The sequence below is a fragment of the Rhinichthys klamathensis genome, unplaced genomic scaffold (genome assembly GCF_029890125.1).
Source record: "Rhinichthys klamathensis goyatoka isolate OS25496 unplaced genomic scaffold, OSU_Roscu_1.1 h1tg000252l_1, whole genome shotgun sequence".
Classification (NCBI taxonomy): domain Eukaryota; kingdom Metazoa; phylum Chordata; class Actinopteri; order Cypriniformes; family Leuciscidae; genus Rhinichthys; species Rhinichthys klamathensis.
Window position 1 is genome coordinate 493,013 of NW_026606774.1, and position 20,246 is coordinate 513,258.

General features: G+C 42.3%; 1 protein-coding gene across 2 annotated transcripts in view; it reads right to left on the minus strand.

Annotated features, from left to right (window-relative positions):
* Positions 1 to 20,031, minus strand: part of mcc (MCC regulator of WNT signaling pathway) — a 90,498-nt gene extending 70,467 nt beyond the window's left edge. For both annotated transcript variants that reach the window (XM_056266682.1, XM_056266681.1), the window contains exon 1: positions 19,709 to 20,031. In XM_056266682.1, the coding sequence (XP_056122657.1) occupies positions 19,709 to 19,744 (36 nt within the window). In that variant the 5' untranslated portion in view covers positions 19,745 to 20,031. The remainder of the gene's footprint in view (positions 1 to 19,708) is intronic.
* Positions 20,032 to 20,246: the final 215 nt, after the last annotated feature.

Below are 20,246 nucleotides of genomic sequence, written 5' to 3' on the forward strand. Positions count from 1 at the left end.
CCTGGTGCAACAGTGCACGCTTCCTCGTGAGATGCATTCGCTGGTTTGTTATATTCAAATATATATATAAAAAAAATTAAAACCATAGATCCAGAAATGTATAGATGCACTATATATTTATGTATGATATTTGCATAGTGTTTGGAGGCTATTACATGGATATATTTTGAACTGGAACTGCCTATGATGAACGAGTACCATAATTCTTGTAATTGTTGAGTTTTAGAATATGTTACAATAAGATTATACAGGTGAAACTGGAAAAATGAGAATATGGTGCAAAAGTTGATTTATTTCAGTAATTCAACTTAAAAGGTGAAACTAATATATTATATAGACTCATTACATGCAAAGTGAGATATTTCAAGCCTTTATTTGTTATAATTGTGATGATTATGGTTTACAGATATGAAAACCTTTTCACAATATTCTAATTTTGAATTTGGGGTTTTCATAAACTGTAAGACATAATCATCACAATTATAACAAATAAAGGCTTGAAATATCTCACTTTGCATGTAATGAGTCTATATAATATATTAGTTTCAGCTTTTAAGTTGAATTACTGAAATAAATTAACTTTTGCACCATATTCTCATTTCTCCAGTTTCTCCTGTAATTACAGGTAAGATCATTGATGGCTCCTCATTACTAAACTTGAGCCACTGTTGACTTTATTTTTTTTTATTTACACCATTTGTTATGAAAAACAGCAGACGTAACATTAAGAAAATGTGTACAACATGCCACAGTTATAATATAAATCTATAGCGAGAAAACTATTCCCGTAACAGATTAACTCACAATAAACATGATCAATTGTAGTAAGTGGTTTAAAAAGCTTTCTGACGTTGGAAAACCCCGTGTCATGATCCGATTGCTTTAGCCTGTCAATGTCACTCCGCGATCTTACGTTGTGTTTGCTTGTTCAGCTCGAAATAAAGATATATCATCCTCGGCTAGTTCACTAATGTTTCGCAAAGTTACAAACCAAAACTTTCATGTAAAGCAGTTACTTTTACACATTATGAAGATAGAGCACTTAGCAAATTTAAAAGCCCTGTAGTCAATCATTTTATCCCTTAAAAATCATCAAAATTACATATTTAAACGTTTTTTTCCCTAGAAAAAAAATGTCATGCCTTAATGTAACTCGACACCCTCACCTCATTTAGTATGCGCGGGTCTATGAATATGCAAATGAGCCCCGCCTCCACTCACTCCCTCAGCTCAGAGATCCACTGGTTGACGATCACACGTTGATCTGATTGGTTACAAGGTCGTTTGTGACGTCAGAAACACCAGCGATTTCAAACCGTGTGTTTGAGACTGTCTTTGGTTCACTGCAGTTTTAAGGAGGAAATACTCAGCAATGCTGTCGACTTATGAACTTACACATGGTGTGTCTTAAAGCGTATTAATAACACCACATACACACATAAACAACAAGCTATATATATATTTATTCAAGTGGTTGTTGAGTAACATAATTAAATCCCCACTTAGGTTCTCGTTAATTTAAACAACGATCGATTACAGGATTTTATGTAAATTGCATCCCTAATGCTTATAAAAGCTCAGAACGTGCAATGTATATAATTAATAAATAGCCTGATTCTATATGTCAAATATTGTACTTGCTAGTCACCTCCTCCCTTCCTCATCGCAAACTATTGGTTCCCGTTGGGAATGTCGTCAGGATGTGAACGCTCTGAGATTCCCATCAGGAAAAGGATCTCCACCCAACGGGAGCCCAGATCGGCTCAAGGTCGAACACGCCTCACACACACCAACAACAACAGCACAGAGGACCGTTTCCATATCACAGCACAAACATTTACACACTCGGATCCTTCAAAACCAGTTCCTCCGGTCATTAGCAAGAGCATCTGCAACTCGGAATACAATTAGCCTTGCTTTGTAGAAACAACACGAGAGCGAGATCCAAAGATTCAAGTCATTCGAATCCACATTTATCCGTGACTACAAAGGCCTGTTGTGTAGAGCCGCCTCTAAAGTGTGTGTCTAAAGCATGTTTTTAATCAAACCAGGAATGGCAGAGCCTTCTCCGCTAATGAGAAACACAAAGTCTGTGTTCATAAATAAAGCTCATTAACAGCTGGACACCTCAAACGTACAACACTAGACACACTGTAGAACAGCATCACTCTTCACACATCGCCCCATAACGTCCACATACTGCCAAATATAAGAGTTACAGAAACATCAGGAGCTGGAGGATCACATGACTGAGCAATGATCTTACACATGCCTGACTACTGACTATCCACTGATCTCGGACCGCTACACACTGCAGTGAGCTTCATAAACACTGATCAGACCAAATCAAAGGTGAAAATTAGTGCTGGGCAACGATTAATCGCATCCAAAATAAAATGTACGTATATAAAAAAAAAAAAAAAAGTATTTATATTGATGTATAATAGGCTATAAATGATGTATAAATATATAAACATGCAAATATTTCTTAATGCATATGTGTGTATTTATATATACAAAATAATTATACACAGCACACACACATATATTATGTAAACACAAACTTTTATTTTTATTTTGGATGTGATTAATAGTTGCCCAGCACTAGTGAAAATATTTTAAACAGTGCAGTTTCATACAGAAAATACACAGTTACCACAAAGTACACAATTACAATTTACATCAGAGTGTGCAAAATTGTCATAAAATAAAACAATATACATTTTTGGGACACTTTGATATTTCAAATCAACGAACTGATACTTTTAAAGTCCCCCTGTGGTGAAAATCCAGCGTTTAATGTTGTTTATGTGTGTATGTGGTGTTTTTAATCTGCTTTAAGACACACCATGTGTAAGTTCATAAGTCGACAGCATTGCTGAGTATTTCCTCCTTAAAACTGCAGTGAACCAAAGACAGTCTCAAAAACACGGTTTGAAATCGCTGGTGTTTCTGACGTCACAAACGACCTTGTAACCAATCAGATCAACGTGTGATCGTCAACCAGTGGATCTCTGAGCTGAGTGAGTGAGTGGAGGCGGGGCTCATTTGCATATTCATAGAACCGCGCATACTAAATGACACAATGGTGTCGAGTTACAGTCAAGATACTTTAAGGCATAAAGAAACATTTTTCAATTTTCAAGGTAAAATGTAATTTTGGTGATCACAGATGAGTTAAGGGATACAATTATTGACAGCAGGGGGACTATAAATATGAAACTAAAATGGCCGGTAGGTGGCACAGCTTAATGAGTGAGTCTATACTGATTTGTTCAAACGGCTGATTCATTCTTTGTAAATTAGTCACTGAATCAATGACTCACCCGATCCCTTCAAGATGCTGATTATTAATTCATATTTCCACTGTTATACGGTAGGGGGCGCTCTTACGCATCTTCTGAAAGAGTAAAGGAATCAAAACACAGGAGAAATAGAGCAAAAAACGACAATATTGTGTCAAAAATGTAATTTAAAGTAATGGATGAGAACAAAATCTGAAATAAATTCAGCTGAATAATGACACTATTGTCTTTTTAGAGCAAAACTTTATTTGTTTACTTAATTGTGACCCTGGACCACAAACCCAGTCTCGAGTCGCACGGGTGAATCTGTGGCAATAGCTAACAATACATGTATGGGTCAAAATTATCGATTTTCCTTTATGCCAAAAATCATTAGGATATTAAGTAAAGATCATGTTCCATGAAGATATTTTGTAAATTTCCAACTGTAAATGTATTAAAAAATATTTTTTGTGAGTGGATGCAGCAAAAACGCGAACATAAATGCACAACTTTAAAGACGATTTTCTCAAGGTTTAGATTTTTTTTGCACCCTCAGATTCCAGATTTCCAAATAGTTGTATCTCAGTTCAATATTGTCCTGAAATATATTCAGCTTTCAGATGATGTATAAATCTCAATTTCAAAAAATGAGACTAATTTTGTGGTCCAGGGTCTCAATTATGAACGTTTGTCATTGTGAAACTGTTTTGATACAATCATATTGTATAAAGTAGGGATGCAACGATATGAAAATTTTGGCCGATAATGATGAATCATTATATTTGAAAGCCGATAACCGATATATCGGCCGATAAATCTAAATCTAAATTTTTATATAAGTTTGAGAGCCTGATTACAAAAACAAAAGTCTCCCCATTTAAAATCCACGTCCCAAACACACAATTATGATGTTCTCATGATAATGTTATGTAGCCGATATGACAGGCTTGCGCTGCACATGTTGCACTGAACTGTATTTTCCTTTTTTGAAGTGATTCCAATCATATTTCAAGCAATTCATAATCATCATGTTGAACAGTGCGCATCTGAAGCGTCTCAGCTGAAGGAAACAATACATTATTTATCGGCTTTAATATATCAGACACATTTACTTATCAGGCCGATAACATTAAAAATGAACCGAAACCGATATGGTGGCCGATATATCATGCATCTCTAGTATAAAACGCTATTCAAATACAGTTGACTTGATTAGATTATATCATATGATATAAATATAAAAAACAAAACTCACACAGGGGCAATTCCGATATTATCCTAGACAATACATATCGCACAAAAAAGAAAGTTATAAAATTGAGTTAAGTTTAAAACACTCAAATTTAAGTCATTTATTTGCATGAAAAATGTCACCCTTTAAATCTTATTTGCATATAATTTGCATATCACACTGAAAATATGATATTTACCTCATTTTACGTCTAAGCTGAACTATTACCCTGTTGTGCATCTTCACACAGCTGTGTTTTATTACTGAATTAATGCAAAAGGGTTTTGAAGGAATCGGGTGAGTGATTCAGTGACTCATTCTTCATAAAGACAGTTGACAGTCCCAATTCATATTAGGGGTGTAACGATATTTGAACCGAACCGAAAAACCGCGATACACCACCCACGATACGTATCGCGATACTCTCATGGCGAACCGAACACGCCCCGCCCCCTGCGGCCCCGCCCAGCCCCGGCTTATTACACCTCATGTGTTATGTGTACACAACGAATACAGGGCTGTTGCCTAATCACCATTAACCACATATAATCGCAATAAGCTCAGTGTTTTGTTACTTTTGATAATAAGCAAGGTGTAATCTTTCAAATTATGTCTATTTGATCACGAAATGCAAACAATAAATGCCGTTTTGGCGCTCTTAGATGTGGCGTGACAGATATCACTGTATGCATGCGGCAGCGCGGAGCGCGATCATCTCTTCCTCAGTTACAGAATAAACATGAATGGACACCCGAAGGTATGTTGAAAGATACAGTATACTTACTGAAAGCCATCATAACTCGTGTAAACACTCAATCAGTGTTTCAACAGCGGAAATACGTCAATAAAACGCTTAGTTTTTCACGTAGCTTTTATATTTACCTCAGGCAAGTCATTCAGTGTCCACAGCTTGCTGGTTTGCTAACTCTTTCACTAAATAAATGCTATATATTAGCCTATATATTATATTTTACTTAACCTGTTTATGATATCTTGATTATTTAATGTATGTTTAAAATAGTAGTCATGAAAATAACAGCAACTGTGTAAATTATTATATAAAAATAACAAATTAGAGTAAAAACATGTTAATGCAAAAATTGCCTTATGTGCTGTTTTATATGTTTTCATACAATTTGTTATTTGAGTGTTGATTATTATTATATCATTTAGGCTAAAAGTAGGCTCTGTTGTTAAGCTTTAATGTTATAGTAGGCTAATGTGCAAGTAAGGGCTGTAGTTTACAGCATTAGCAGATAATTTTGTTATCCTTGAGAAACGTTTACTTGTAATTGAATTAATTTAAAGACAAGGACACAATTTGTTCATTAAAGCACTGTTTAATAAAAAATAAAAGCAATTTTAGCTTTCTAAACCCCCCCACCCCACCGAAATGAACCGAACCGAGACCTCAAAACCGTGGGACGAACCGAACCGTCAGGTTTGTGTATCGTTACACCCCTAATTCATATGGTCTGTTTTTGTGAAGAGAAAGTACATAATTATGAATGTGTAGCAGAATATTAGACAAGCTTTGGGACAAACTACTTTAAATAATATTTAGGATGTATAGCATGTGAATCAGAGTCACTTGACTCCCAAATGAATCAGCTGCTTAAATGAATCGGTTGAATGAATGACTCATGTTGACTCACTCGTTTTAATTTCATATTTAAAGTATCATTTCTTTTGAAATATCAACCTAGCAAGCAAAATATTGTTTAATTATCATTATTAACAAAATGCTAGAAAATTGAGATATCATTTTTGGAGCTCTTTCTCCAAGTAGGAAATATATATATATATACACTCACCGGCCACTTTATTAGGTACACCTGTCCAACTGCTCGTTAACACTTAATTTCTAAGCAGCCAATCACATGGCGGCAACTCAGTGCATTTAGGCATGTAGACATGGTCAAGACAATCTCCTGCAGTTCAAACCGAGCATCAGTATGGGGAAGAAAGTTGATTTGAGTGACTTTGAACGTGGCATGATTGTTGGTGCCAGAAGGGCTGGTCTGAGTATTTCAGAAACTGCTAATCTACTGGGATTTTCACGCACAACCATCTCTAGGGTTTACAGAGAATGGTCCGAAAAAGAAAAAACATCCAGTGAGCGGCAGTTCTGTGGGCGGAAATGCCTTGTTGATGCCAGAGGTCAGAGGAGAATGGCCAGACTGGTTCGAGCTGATAGAAGGGCAACAATGACTGAAATAACCACTCGTTACAACCGAGGTATGCAGCAAAGCATTTGTGAAGCCACAACACGCACAACCTTGAGGCGGATGGGCTACAACAGCAGAAGACTCCACCGGGTACCACTCATCTCCACTACAAATAGGAAAAAGAGGCTACAATTTGCGAGAGCTCACCAAAATTGAACAGTTGAAGACTGGAAAAATGTTGCCTGGTCTGATGAGTCTCGATTTCTGTTGAGACATTCAGATGTTAGAGTCAGAATTTGGCGTAAACAGAATGAGAACATGGAACCATCATGCCTTGTTACCACTGTGCAGGCTGGTGGTGGTGGTGTAATGGTGTGGGGGATGTTTTCTTGGCACACTTTAGGCCCCTTAGTGCCAATTGGGCATCGTTTAAATGCCACGGCCTACCTGAGCATTGTTTCTGACCATGTCCATCCCTTTATGGCCACCATGTACCCATCCTCTGATGGCTACTTCCACCATGTCACAAAGCTCTAATCATTTCAAATTGGTTTCTTGAACATGACAATGAGTTCACTGTACTAAAATGGCCTCCACAGTCACCAGATCTCAACCCAATAGAGCATCTTTGGGATGTGGTGGAACGGGAGATTCGCATCATGGATGTGCAGCCGACAAATCTGCGGCAACTGTGTGATGCCATCATGTCAATATGGACCAAACTCCCTGAGGAATGCTTCCAGCACCTTGTTGAATCTATGCCACGAAGAATTGAGGCAGTTCTGAAGGCAAAAGGGGGTCCAACCCGTTACTAGCATGGGGTACCTAATAAAGTGGCCGGTGAGTGTATATAATTCCCCCATGAAACCTGAGAGTGTGAAATAAAGTGTGTTGTGCGCGGAGGTGTTTATGAGCCGAGGCTGCAGCGTAAACACTCGGTTTATTCTGACTGAAGATGAAGGTGTTGCTCACACGATCGTTTTCCAGCTTAATGATCCGTGAAAGGTGAATTATCTCTGTACACACTCGCTCAGAGGCCTCAGCGTCTCACACACACACACACTCTAAGTCACACACACACACAGTCCCATTTACACTCGTACACAATCTCACACACAAACACACACCGAACACACACACAAACACGCGCACAAGCACAAACACACTCACAGTCACACACACACTAATACACACTCTCTCACATACACAAACGCACGCAGTCACACACACACTCATACACACGCACATGAAAACACACACACACACTCCCTCTCTCACATACATACACACACACTCAGTCTCATTCACATTCATACATACACACTCTCTTACACACGAAAACACACACACACTCACATACATATACACACTCAGTCACGCACGCAGTCACACACACACTCATACGCACATGAAAACACACACACACACACACAGTCTCATTCACATTCATACACACTTACTTACACAACACCGCACACGAAAACACACACACACACTCCCTCCCTCTCTCACATACATACACACAGTCACACACACTCATTCACACACAAACGCACACACGAAAACACACACACACTCACATACATATACACACTCACAGTCACACACACACTCATGCACACTCTCTCACAAACGCGCACACGAACACACACACACTCCCTATCTCACGCATACATACACACACACTCACAGTCATCTCTCACACTCACACACACTGTATTGTTAGTACTGTAGTGCACTGTAGGCTGTAGTGGTGCATTTTAAATGAGGGTTCATTTAAAGATTTATGAAAATATTTCACCATGCAAACTACGGTCGAACCACTGATGAGATGTCAAAACTTTCATAAAGATCTATTTAAACTCGCCAGAACTGCACAGTCATGCCTTTACACCACGAACAGTCATGAGGAAACTCTGGGCGAGTATCGTGGCGCCGCTCGCTAGAGATTCCCATCATGCATCAGTGTTCCTCTGATCGTCCATCATGCAAACACCAGCACAGCGACTCCTGGAACAGCCGATCGATGTTTCAGTGACGCCAACAGGGAAGTTCCACCAGGAGTTTCATACACCAAATATTAAAAATGACACTAAAATGACACTCACTCACACACACACTCTCACACTCACTCACTCACTCACACAGTATCACACAGTATCACACAGTATCACACAGTATCACACAGTATCACACACACACACACACACACACACACACACACACACACACACACACACACACACTCTCCAAATATTAAAAATGAGACAAAAATGTGTCACTGACATCAATTTGACCTGCAGTCCACATAAGCGCCTCTGTCAGTCGATATCCTCAACACAACCTCAGATATCCTCACGCCAGATTCACCAGAGCATTCGTCGGATGCAGATGATAAACAGAAGAGTGAGCCACACTCGGACTACGCATGAATCATTTGCTTTCAGAATAAGACAGTGGCAGGAAGTTTCAAATGCATAAACCCTCAATGATTGATTTCACACATCAATTCATTAAGGTTATTAACTAATGAGCTGCTGTGCGATAATAAAGCGCTGTGTACTCAGTGGAACCCCGAGGGCTTCATAAAGCACGCTGTAAATGTGCAGAGGATAAAAGCTGGTGTCATATACTCCACACTGGCTCATTGTTGAAGGGCCTGTAAATCGCAGTGTTTTCCTCTCGAGTGAGTTCGTCATAAATCAGTCTCGGCCGTCACACACAACACAAGCTCTCTCTCTCTCTCTCTCTCTCTCTCTCTCTCTCCTCACATCGATCAGAGCGAAAGCTTTACAAACCCGCTAAATCTGAGAACATTAGTGACCCGAACCCGCGACTCAGAGAAGAACTCAAGCTGTCTCCGCTTCTGTTCCGACAGATCCTGAGATGCTTTACATCTACTGACATTAGTCCAAGCTAATCTCTCCTATTAATAATAATAATAATAATAATAATAACACGGCATTTATTTAAAAAAAATTGTATTCATAATAATATTATTATTATTAATTATGATTATTTTAATATTATATTATAACAAATTTTGTAATTTTAATAATAACGAGTACTTATTTAAAACAGCATTTATAATAACAATAATAATAAAGTAACACACTATAACGAGACCTGATTACACACTACAGCGAGACCTGAACACACACTACAGCGAGACCTGAACACACACTACAGCGAGACCTGAACACACACTACAGCGAGACCTGAACACACACTACAGCGAGACCTGAACACACACTACAGCGAGACCTGAACACACACTACAGCGAGACCTGATCACACACTACAGCGAGACCTGAACACACACTACAGCGAGACCTGAACACACACTACAGCGAGACCTGAACACACACTACAGAGACCTGAACACACACTACAGCGAGACCTGAACACACACTACAGCGAGACCTGAACACACACTACAGCGTGACCTGATCACACACTACAGCGAGACCTGATCACACACTACAGAGAGACCTGAACACACACTACAGCGAGACCTGAACACACACTACAGCGAGACCTGAACACACACTACAGAGAGACCTGAACACACACTACAGAGAGACCTGAACACACACTACAGCGAGACCTGATCACACACTACAGCGAGACCTGAACACACACTACAGCGAGACCTGAACACACACTACAGCGAGACCTGATCACACACTACAGAGAGACCTGATCACACACTACAGCGAGACCTGAACACACACTACAGCGAGACCTGATCACACACTACAGCGAGACCTGATCACACACTACAGCGAGACCTGATCACACACTACAGCGAGACCTGAACACACACTACAGCGAGACCTGAACACACACTACAGCGAGACCTGAACACACACTACAGCGAGACCTGAACACACACTACAGCGAGACCTGAACACACACTACAGCGAGACCTGAACACACACTACAGAGAGACCTGAACACACACTACAGCGAGACCTGAACACACACTACAGCGAGACCTGAACACACACTACAGCGAGACCTGAACACACACAACAGCGAGACCTGAACACACACTACAGCGAGACCTGATCACACACTACAGCGAGACCTGATCACACACTACAGAGAGACCTGAACACACACTACAGCGAGACCTGAACACACACTACAGCGAGACCTGAACACACACTACAGCGTGACCTGATCACACACTACAGAGAGACCTGAACACACACTACAGCGAGACCTGAACACACACTACAGCGAGACCTGATCACACACTACAGCGAGACCTGATCACACACTACAGCGAGACCTGAACACACACTACAGCGAGACCTGAACACACACTACAGCGAGACCTGAACACACACTACAGCGAGACCTGAACACACACTACAGCGAGACCTGAACACACACTACAGCGAGACCTGAACACACACTACAGCGAGACCTGAACACACACTACAGCGAGACCTGAACACACACTACAGCGAGACCTGAACACACACTACAGAGAGACCTGAACACACACTACAGCGAGACCTGAACACACACTACAGCGAGACCTGAACACACACTACAGCGAGAGCTGAACACACACTACAGCGAGACCTGAACACACACAACAGCGAGACCTGAACACACACTACAGCGAGACCTGAACACACACTACAGAGAGACCTGAACACACACTACAGCGAGACCTGATCACACACTACAGCGAGACCTGATCACACACTACAGCGAGACCTGAACACACACTACAGCGAGACCTGAACACACACTACAGCCAGACCTGAACACACACTACAGCGAGACCTGAACACACACTACAGAGAGACCTAAACACACACTACAGCGAGACCTGAACACACACTACAGCGAGACATGAACACACACTACAGAGACATGAACACACACTACAGAGACCTGAACACACACTACAGCGAGACCTGAACACACACTACAGCGAGACCTGAACACACACTACAGCGAGACCTGAACACACACTACAGAGAGACCTGAACACACACTACAGATAGACCTGAACACACACTACAGATAGACCTGAACACACACTACAGATAGACCTGAACACACACTACAGATAGACCTGAACACACACTACAGAGAGACCTGAACACACACTACAGCGAGACCTGAACACACACTACAGCGAGACATGAACACACACTACAGAGACATGAACACACACTACAGAGACCTGAACACACACTACAGCGAGACCTGAACACACACTACAGCGAGACCTGAACACACACTACAGCGAGACCTGAACACACACTACAGCGAGACCTGAACACACACTACAGAGAGACCTGAACACACACTACAGAGAGACCTGAACACACACTACAGCGAGACCTGAACACACACTACAGCGAGACCTGAACACACACTACAGAGAGACCTGAACACACACTACAGAGAGACCTGAACACACACTACAGAGATCTGAACACACACTACAGCGAGACCTGAACACACACTACAGAGAGACCTGAACACACACTACAGCGAGACCTGAACACACACTACAGAGACCTGAACACACACTACAGAGAGACCTGAACACACACTACAGAGACCTGAACACACACTACAGCGAGACCTGATCACACACTACAGCGAGACCTGAACACACACTACAGCGAGACCTGAACACACACTACAGCGAGACCTGAACACACACTACAGAGACATGAACACACACTACAGAGACATGAACACACACTACAGCGAGACCTGAACACACACTACAGCGAGACCTGAACACACACTACAGCGAGACCTGAACACACACTACAGAGAGACCAGAACACACACTACAGAGAGACCTGAACACACACTACAGAGACCTGAACACACACTACAGAGAGACCTGAACACACACTACAGAGAGACCTGAACACACACTACAGAGAGACCTGAACACACTAGAGAGAGACCTGAACACACACTACAGCGAGACCTGAACACACACTACAGCGAGACCTGAACACACACTACAGAGAGACCTGAACACACACTACAGAGAGACCTGAACACACACTACAGAGAGACCTGAACACACACTAGAGAGAGACCTGAACACACACTAGAGAGAGACCTGAACACACACTACAGCGAGACCTGAACACACACTAGAGAGAGACCTGAACACACACTAGAGAGAGACCTGAACACACACTAGAGAGAGACCTGAACACACACTACAGAGAGACCTGAACACACACTACAGAGAGACCTGAACACACACTACAGAGAGACCTGAACACACACTACAGAGAGACCTGAACACACACTACAGCGAGAGACCTGAACACACACTACAGAGACCTGAACACACACTACAGAGACCTGAACACACACTACAGAGACCTGAACACACACTACAGCCAGAGACCTGAACACACCCTACAGAGACCTGAACACACACTACAGCCAGAGACCTGAACACACACTACAGCGAGACCTGAACACACACTACAGAGACCTGAACACACACTACAGAGAGACCTGAACACACACTACAGCGAGAGACCTGAACACACACTACAGCGAGACCTGAACACACACTACAGAGAGACCTGAACACACACTACAGAGAGACCTGAACACACACTACAGCGAGAGACCTGAACACACACTACAGCGAGACCTGAACACACACTACAGAGAGACCTGAACACACACTACAGCGAGACCTGAACACACACTACAGCGAGACCTGAACACACACTACAGAGAGACCTGAACACACACTACAGCGAGACCTGATCACACACTACAGCGAGAGAGCTGAACACACACTACAGAGAGAGCTGAACACACACTACAGCGAGAGACCTGAACACACACTACAGAGAGACCTGAACACACACTACAGCGAGAGACCTGAACACACACTACAGAGAGACCTGAACACACACTACAGCGAGACCTGAACACACACTACAGAGAGACCTGAACACACACTACAGCGAGACCTGAACACACACTACAGAGAGACCTGAACACACACTACAGCGAGACCTGAACACACACTACAGAGACCTGAACACACACTACAGAGAGACCTGAACACACACTACAGAGAGACCTGAACACACACTACAGCGAGACCTGAACACACACTACAGAGAGACCTGAACACACACTACAGCGTCACCTGAACACACACTACAGCGAGAGACCTGAACACACACTACAGAGAGACCTGAACACACACTACAGAGACCTGAACACACACTACAGAGAGACCTGAACACGCACTACAGCGAGACCTGAACACGCACTACAGCGAGAGAGCTGAACACACACTACAGAGAGACCTGAACACACACTACAGCGAGAGAGCTGAACACACACTACAGAGAGACCTGATCACACACTACAGCGAGAGAGCTGAACACACACTACAGAGAGAGCTGAACACACACTACAGCGAGAGAGCTGAACACACACTACAGAGAGACCTGAACACACACTACAGCGAGAGACCTGAACACACACTACAGAGAGACCTGAACACACACTACAGCGAGACCTGAACACACACTACAGAGAGACCTGAACACACACTACAGCGTCACCTGAACACACACTACAGAGAGACCTGAACACACACTACAGCGAGAGACCTGAACACACACTACAGAGACCTGAACACGCACTACAGCGAGACCTGAACACGCACTACAGCGAGAGAGCTGAACACACACTACAGCGAGACCTGAACACACACTACAGCGAGACCTGAACACACACTACAGAGAGACCTGAACACACACTACAGCGAGACCTGAACACACACTACAGAGAGACCTGAACACACACTACAGCGTCACCTGAACACACACTACAGAGAGACCTGAACACACACTACAGCGAGAGACCTGAACACACACTACAGAGACCTGAACACACACTACAGAGAGACCTGAACACGCACTACAGCGAGACCTGAACACGCACTACAGCGAGAGAGCTGAACACACACTACAGAGAGACCTGAACACACACTACAGCGAGACCTGAACACACACTACAGAGATCTGAACACACACTACAGCGAGACCTGAACACACACTACAGAGATCTGAACACACACTACAGCGAGACCTGAACACACACTACAGCGAGACCTGAACACACACTACAGCGAGACCTGAACACACACTACAGAGAGACCTGAACACACACTACAGAGACCTGAACACACACTACAGAGAGACCTGAACACACACTACAGAGAGACCTGAACACACACTACAGAGACCTGAACACACACTACAGCGAGACCTGAACACACACTACAGAGAGACCTGAACACACACTACAGAGAGACCTGAACACACACTACAGAGAGACCTGAACACACACTACAGAGACCTGAACACACACTACAGCGAGACCTGAACACACACTACAGCGAGACCTGATCACACACTACAGCGAGACCTGAACACACACTACAGCGAGACCTGATCACACACTACAGAGAGACCTGAACACACACTACAGAGAGACCTGAACACACACTACAGCGAGACCTGATCACACACTACAGCGAGAGAGCTGAACACACACTACAGAGAGAGCTGAACACACACTACAGAGAGACCTGAACACACACTACAGAGAGACCTGAACACACACTAGAGAGAGACCTGAACACACACTAGAGAGAGACCTGAACACACACTACAGCGAGACCTGAACACACACAACAGAGAGACCTGAACACACACTACAGAGAGACCTGAACACACACTAGAGAGAGACCTGAACACACACTACAGAGAGAGAGCTGAACACACACTACAGAGAGACCTGAACACACACTACAGAGAGACCTGAACACACACTAGAGAGAGACCTGAACACACACTAGAGAGAGACCTGAACACACACTACAGCGAGAGAGCTGAACACACACTACAGAGAGACCTGAACACACACTACAGAGAGACCTGAACACACACTAGAGAGAGACCTGAACACACACTACAGAGAGACCTGAACACACACTAGAGAGAGACCTGAACACACACTACAGCGAGACCTGAACACACACTACAGCGAGACCTGAACACACACTACAGCGAGACCTGAACACACACTACAGCGAGACCTGAACACACACTACAGCGAGACCTGAACACACACAACAGCGAGACCTGAACACACACAACAGCGAGACCTGAACACACACTACAGAGAGACCTGAACACACACTAGAGAGAGACCTGAACACACACTAGAGAGAGACCTGAACACACACTACAGCGAGACCTGAACACACACTACAGCGAGACCTGAACACACACTACAGCGAGACCTGAACACACACTACAGCGAGACCTGAACACACACTACAGCGACCTGAACACACACAACAGCGAGACCTGAACACACACTACAGAGAGACCTGAACACACACTAGAGAGAGACCTGAACACACACTACAGAGAGACCTGAACACACACTAGAGAGAGACCTAAAAAAAACACTAGAGAGAGACCTGAACACACACTACAGCGAGACCTGAACACACACTACAGCGAGACCTGAACACACACTACAGCGAGACCTGAACACACACTACAGAGAGACCTGAACACACACTACAGAGAGACCTGAACACACACTACAGCGAGACCTGAACACACACTACAGCGAGACCTGAACACACACTACAGCGAGACCTGAACACACACTACAGCGAGACCTGAACACACACTACAGAGACCTGAACACACACTACAGCGTCACCTGAACACACACTACAGAGAGACCTGAACACACACTACAGAGAGACCTGAACACACACTACAGCGAGACCTGAACACACACTAGAGAGAGACCTGAACACACACTACAGAGAGACCTGAACACACACTACAGAGAGACCTGAACACACACTACAGCGAGACCTGAACACGCACTACAGCGAGACCTGAACACACACTACAGCGAGACCTGAACACACACTACAGCGAGACCTGAACACACACTACAGCGAGACCTGAACACACACTACAGCGAGAGAACTGAAGACACACTACATCAGAGTCAAGAGGCAACACACAGATAAAAATAGACAGTGTGCTTATAAAACAATGCTCTTATTTCTGGCCGTTTGCCGAAACAAAGTCTGTCTCACGTCTCCGAACAGAGGAATTCCTGCGCAGCAAAACACTCTTCAGCAATAATCTGGCAAGAGTCGTGTTTGAAAAGAAATCCAACTTCAGTCTGTCGCTCTAAAGCATTCGAGATTTACCACAGTTTAATTTGGAAATTTATTTTCAGGTCTATGCTCAAAAAGTGAATAAATGGATTTTAAATACAGCGTAAATATAATGTAGTACCATACAATCCCCTAAAAATACAAAATATTTAATAAAAAACATTATCGAACTAAAATATAGTACAATCATTTCACTGAAAAAACAAAACAAAACAAAAAACAAATTCGGTCATTTTTGACCGACGCACGAAGAGCACCAGAGGGTTAAGAATATCAAATATCTTGATTCTCCAAGTTCTGAACGTGAGACTGTTAAAAACACTTGAACAAACTGAGGGATAGTTCACAATTATCTCTGATGCCATGCAGTAAACAATCATTTAGCAGGTAAAGCCCCTGAGACGCTGTTTAAGTGCTCTTATACTCCTCACTTCAGGATCAATGCGAGCGGAAAACATCTGTGAACATCCTTAAACACGAGCCTTTATTCCCTCGGCCGTAAGAAACTGCGTTCCTTGACAAGCGGCAGCTGTTCAGCACATCTCAGATAAACACGTGTTTGGACAATTAAAATGTTACGCTAGCAGGTCCAAATCAAAGGTGTTCCCTATTAAGTGTGGCTTTTGGTGTTGGGATTCGATTACAGTCAAACCAAAGATTATTCAGACACCAGATATATTTTGTGATATTTGTTCACTAGTGTGTGCAGGACACTATAGTTCATTTATGTAAGTGATGAGAGCAAAATAAAGTAAACTGTGAGATATTATACACAAATATTCCTCATACCAGTAACATTTATAAACATCTGGGACCAGAAATGATTCCTCCACTTTGAGCTGATGATGTTTTGCTGAAGTGTGTTTTCTGTAACTGCTAATGCTCTTTTTACACACACACTGAACAACATGAAGCATTGCTTGGTCACTGGTTGAGCTAAACTGGTATTATCTAATTGTGTAGTTAAATTTAACAGCTGACAGATATTCAACATAATTCATGTGTGAGAGTCTAACAGAAGGACGGACAAAACCAGTCAAATATCCACTGAGTTCTGCTCATATTTATCACCATTTTCTAAACTATAGCGAATAAACTGAGATAATGTGAGAAATGTTGAAAGTTTCAGAATATATCTTGGTTTGACTGGATATGCCTGACTCTCAAACGACGGCAGCTCTTAAAACACACGACAAGTCATTATAGGAATATGGTGGAAAATTTGTTTTTCGTTTGCTTTGACTCAAGGTGGCAGCGGCTATGCTTCCATTCACCTATTACTATGTGCATTTTGGGATATTGCATTAAAAAAAACACTGGATGTAAATGCCAAGATGTGCATTAACTAGGGATGAACCGATATGAAAATTTTGGCCGATACCGATAACCGATAATTCTTAATATTTGAAAGCCGATACCGATATATCTGATAAATCTATGTATTTTTAAGAGCCTGATTACAAAAACAAAAGTCTCACCAGTAAAATCCACGTCCCAAACACACAATTATGATGTTCTCATGATAATGTTATGTAGCCGATATGACAGGCTTGCGCTGCACATGTTGCACCGAACTGTATTTTCCTTTCATAATTTCAAGCAATTCATAATCATCATGTTGAACAGTGCGCATCTGAAGCATCTCAGCTGAAGGAAATAATACATTATTTATCGGACAATACATCAGACAAATTTTCATATCGGGCCGATAATGATAACATTAAAAATTAACTGATATCAGCCGATACCGATATGGTGGCCGATATATCGTGCATCCCTAATAAAATCCTTATTCCGTCATTCTAAACTGGAAAATCACGTTATTTCATTGGAAAGTGTGGCAACACCATTTTATTTTACATTCATGTTTTTACCCAAGCCTGTCATATCGGCTACATAACATTATCATCAGAATATTATAATTGTGTGTTTGGGACATGGATTTTAAATGGTGAGACTTTTGTTTTTGTAATCAGGCTCTCAAAACTTATATATAAATTTGGATTTAGATTTATCAGCCGATATATCGGTTATCGGATTTCAAATATAAATAATTATCGGTATCGGACAAATTTTCATATCGGCGCATCCCAAGATTTTAATTTATAAATAAAAAAATATAGCGAGTCTATCCAATGAAAGGCTTTAGAACTGAGGCTGAGAACTTTACTGAATATAAGAATGTGTATTAAAAAACATGGAACCAATAAATAAATAAATTCTTTAAAATTTGGAGCTCATGGTGCAAGATGCTTAAAAAACAGCGAGCTGCAAATATAGCTGAACAAAATAACTTCTGTTTCAAGGTGTTTTTAATTTAATTTATAAGGATTATCTAAATGAAAAAGCAATTTATAATTTACATTTTAATTATACTTTTAAAGAGACAAGAGCTTTTGACTTTAGAAAATTTAAGCGAACTATAAAAATGTGTATTAATACATTTTGCATTTTACATTCACTTTTCACTTTATTTTTTATTTTCTTGAGAACGTTCATCCTAATTATTTCAATGCAGATTTAATAGATTCTGTCAATAAAAAGTTCATGTGACGTGATTTCAGCGGTTTTATATCCGGTGCAAGAGGGCGATCGAACGCGATCTAATCCTGAATTTAACATGAGAGAGAAGCTAAAATATTGAAATGAAGATCTCAAACAAGTTTAACAACATCAGAAGTGTGTGTGTGTGTGTCGGTCAGACGACACACACACCGTTTCAGAGCCGCGCGTCGCAGTCAGACCTTCATCAAACGAGTCTCACCTCGTTTCCCTCGTTCACAGACACTCCGGAGTTCATGATCCCGAAACTCTCGGATTAATCCCGGTATTCCAGCGGGAGACGGTCACCCGAGGTAGACGAGAAACACGTTCCTCCTGCTTCTGTGACACACACACACATCCTCGATTTCACCAGCACGACCCTGACAGTATTCCCAACGCAATCCCAACGGTAATCCACACGAGAGACACGGTTAAATCCACACCGAGAACCGTTGTGGCGATCCACACATTCCCCTAGCCAGCCGGAGACTCCCGACAGCAGATCTGCAGCGCTCTGATTCACACACACACACGGAGAGAGAGCGAGGGAGGGCGGGCGAGGGGAGAGAGAGAGACAGACAGAGAGAGAGAGAGAGAGAGAGAGAGAGAGGGAGAGGGAGAGGGAGAGGGAGAGAGAGCCTCTGGGCCTCACAGCTGCATGGGGCCGCAGGAGGAGTGTTTTACACGTGTGTGTGTGTGTGTGTGTGTGTGTGTCTGTTCCAGCCCGTCAGATTCTCCTCGGCTGGAATATGATCAGT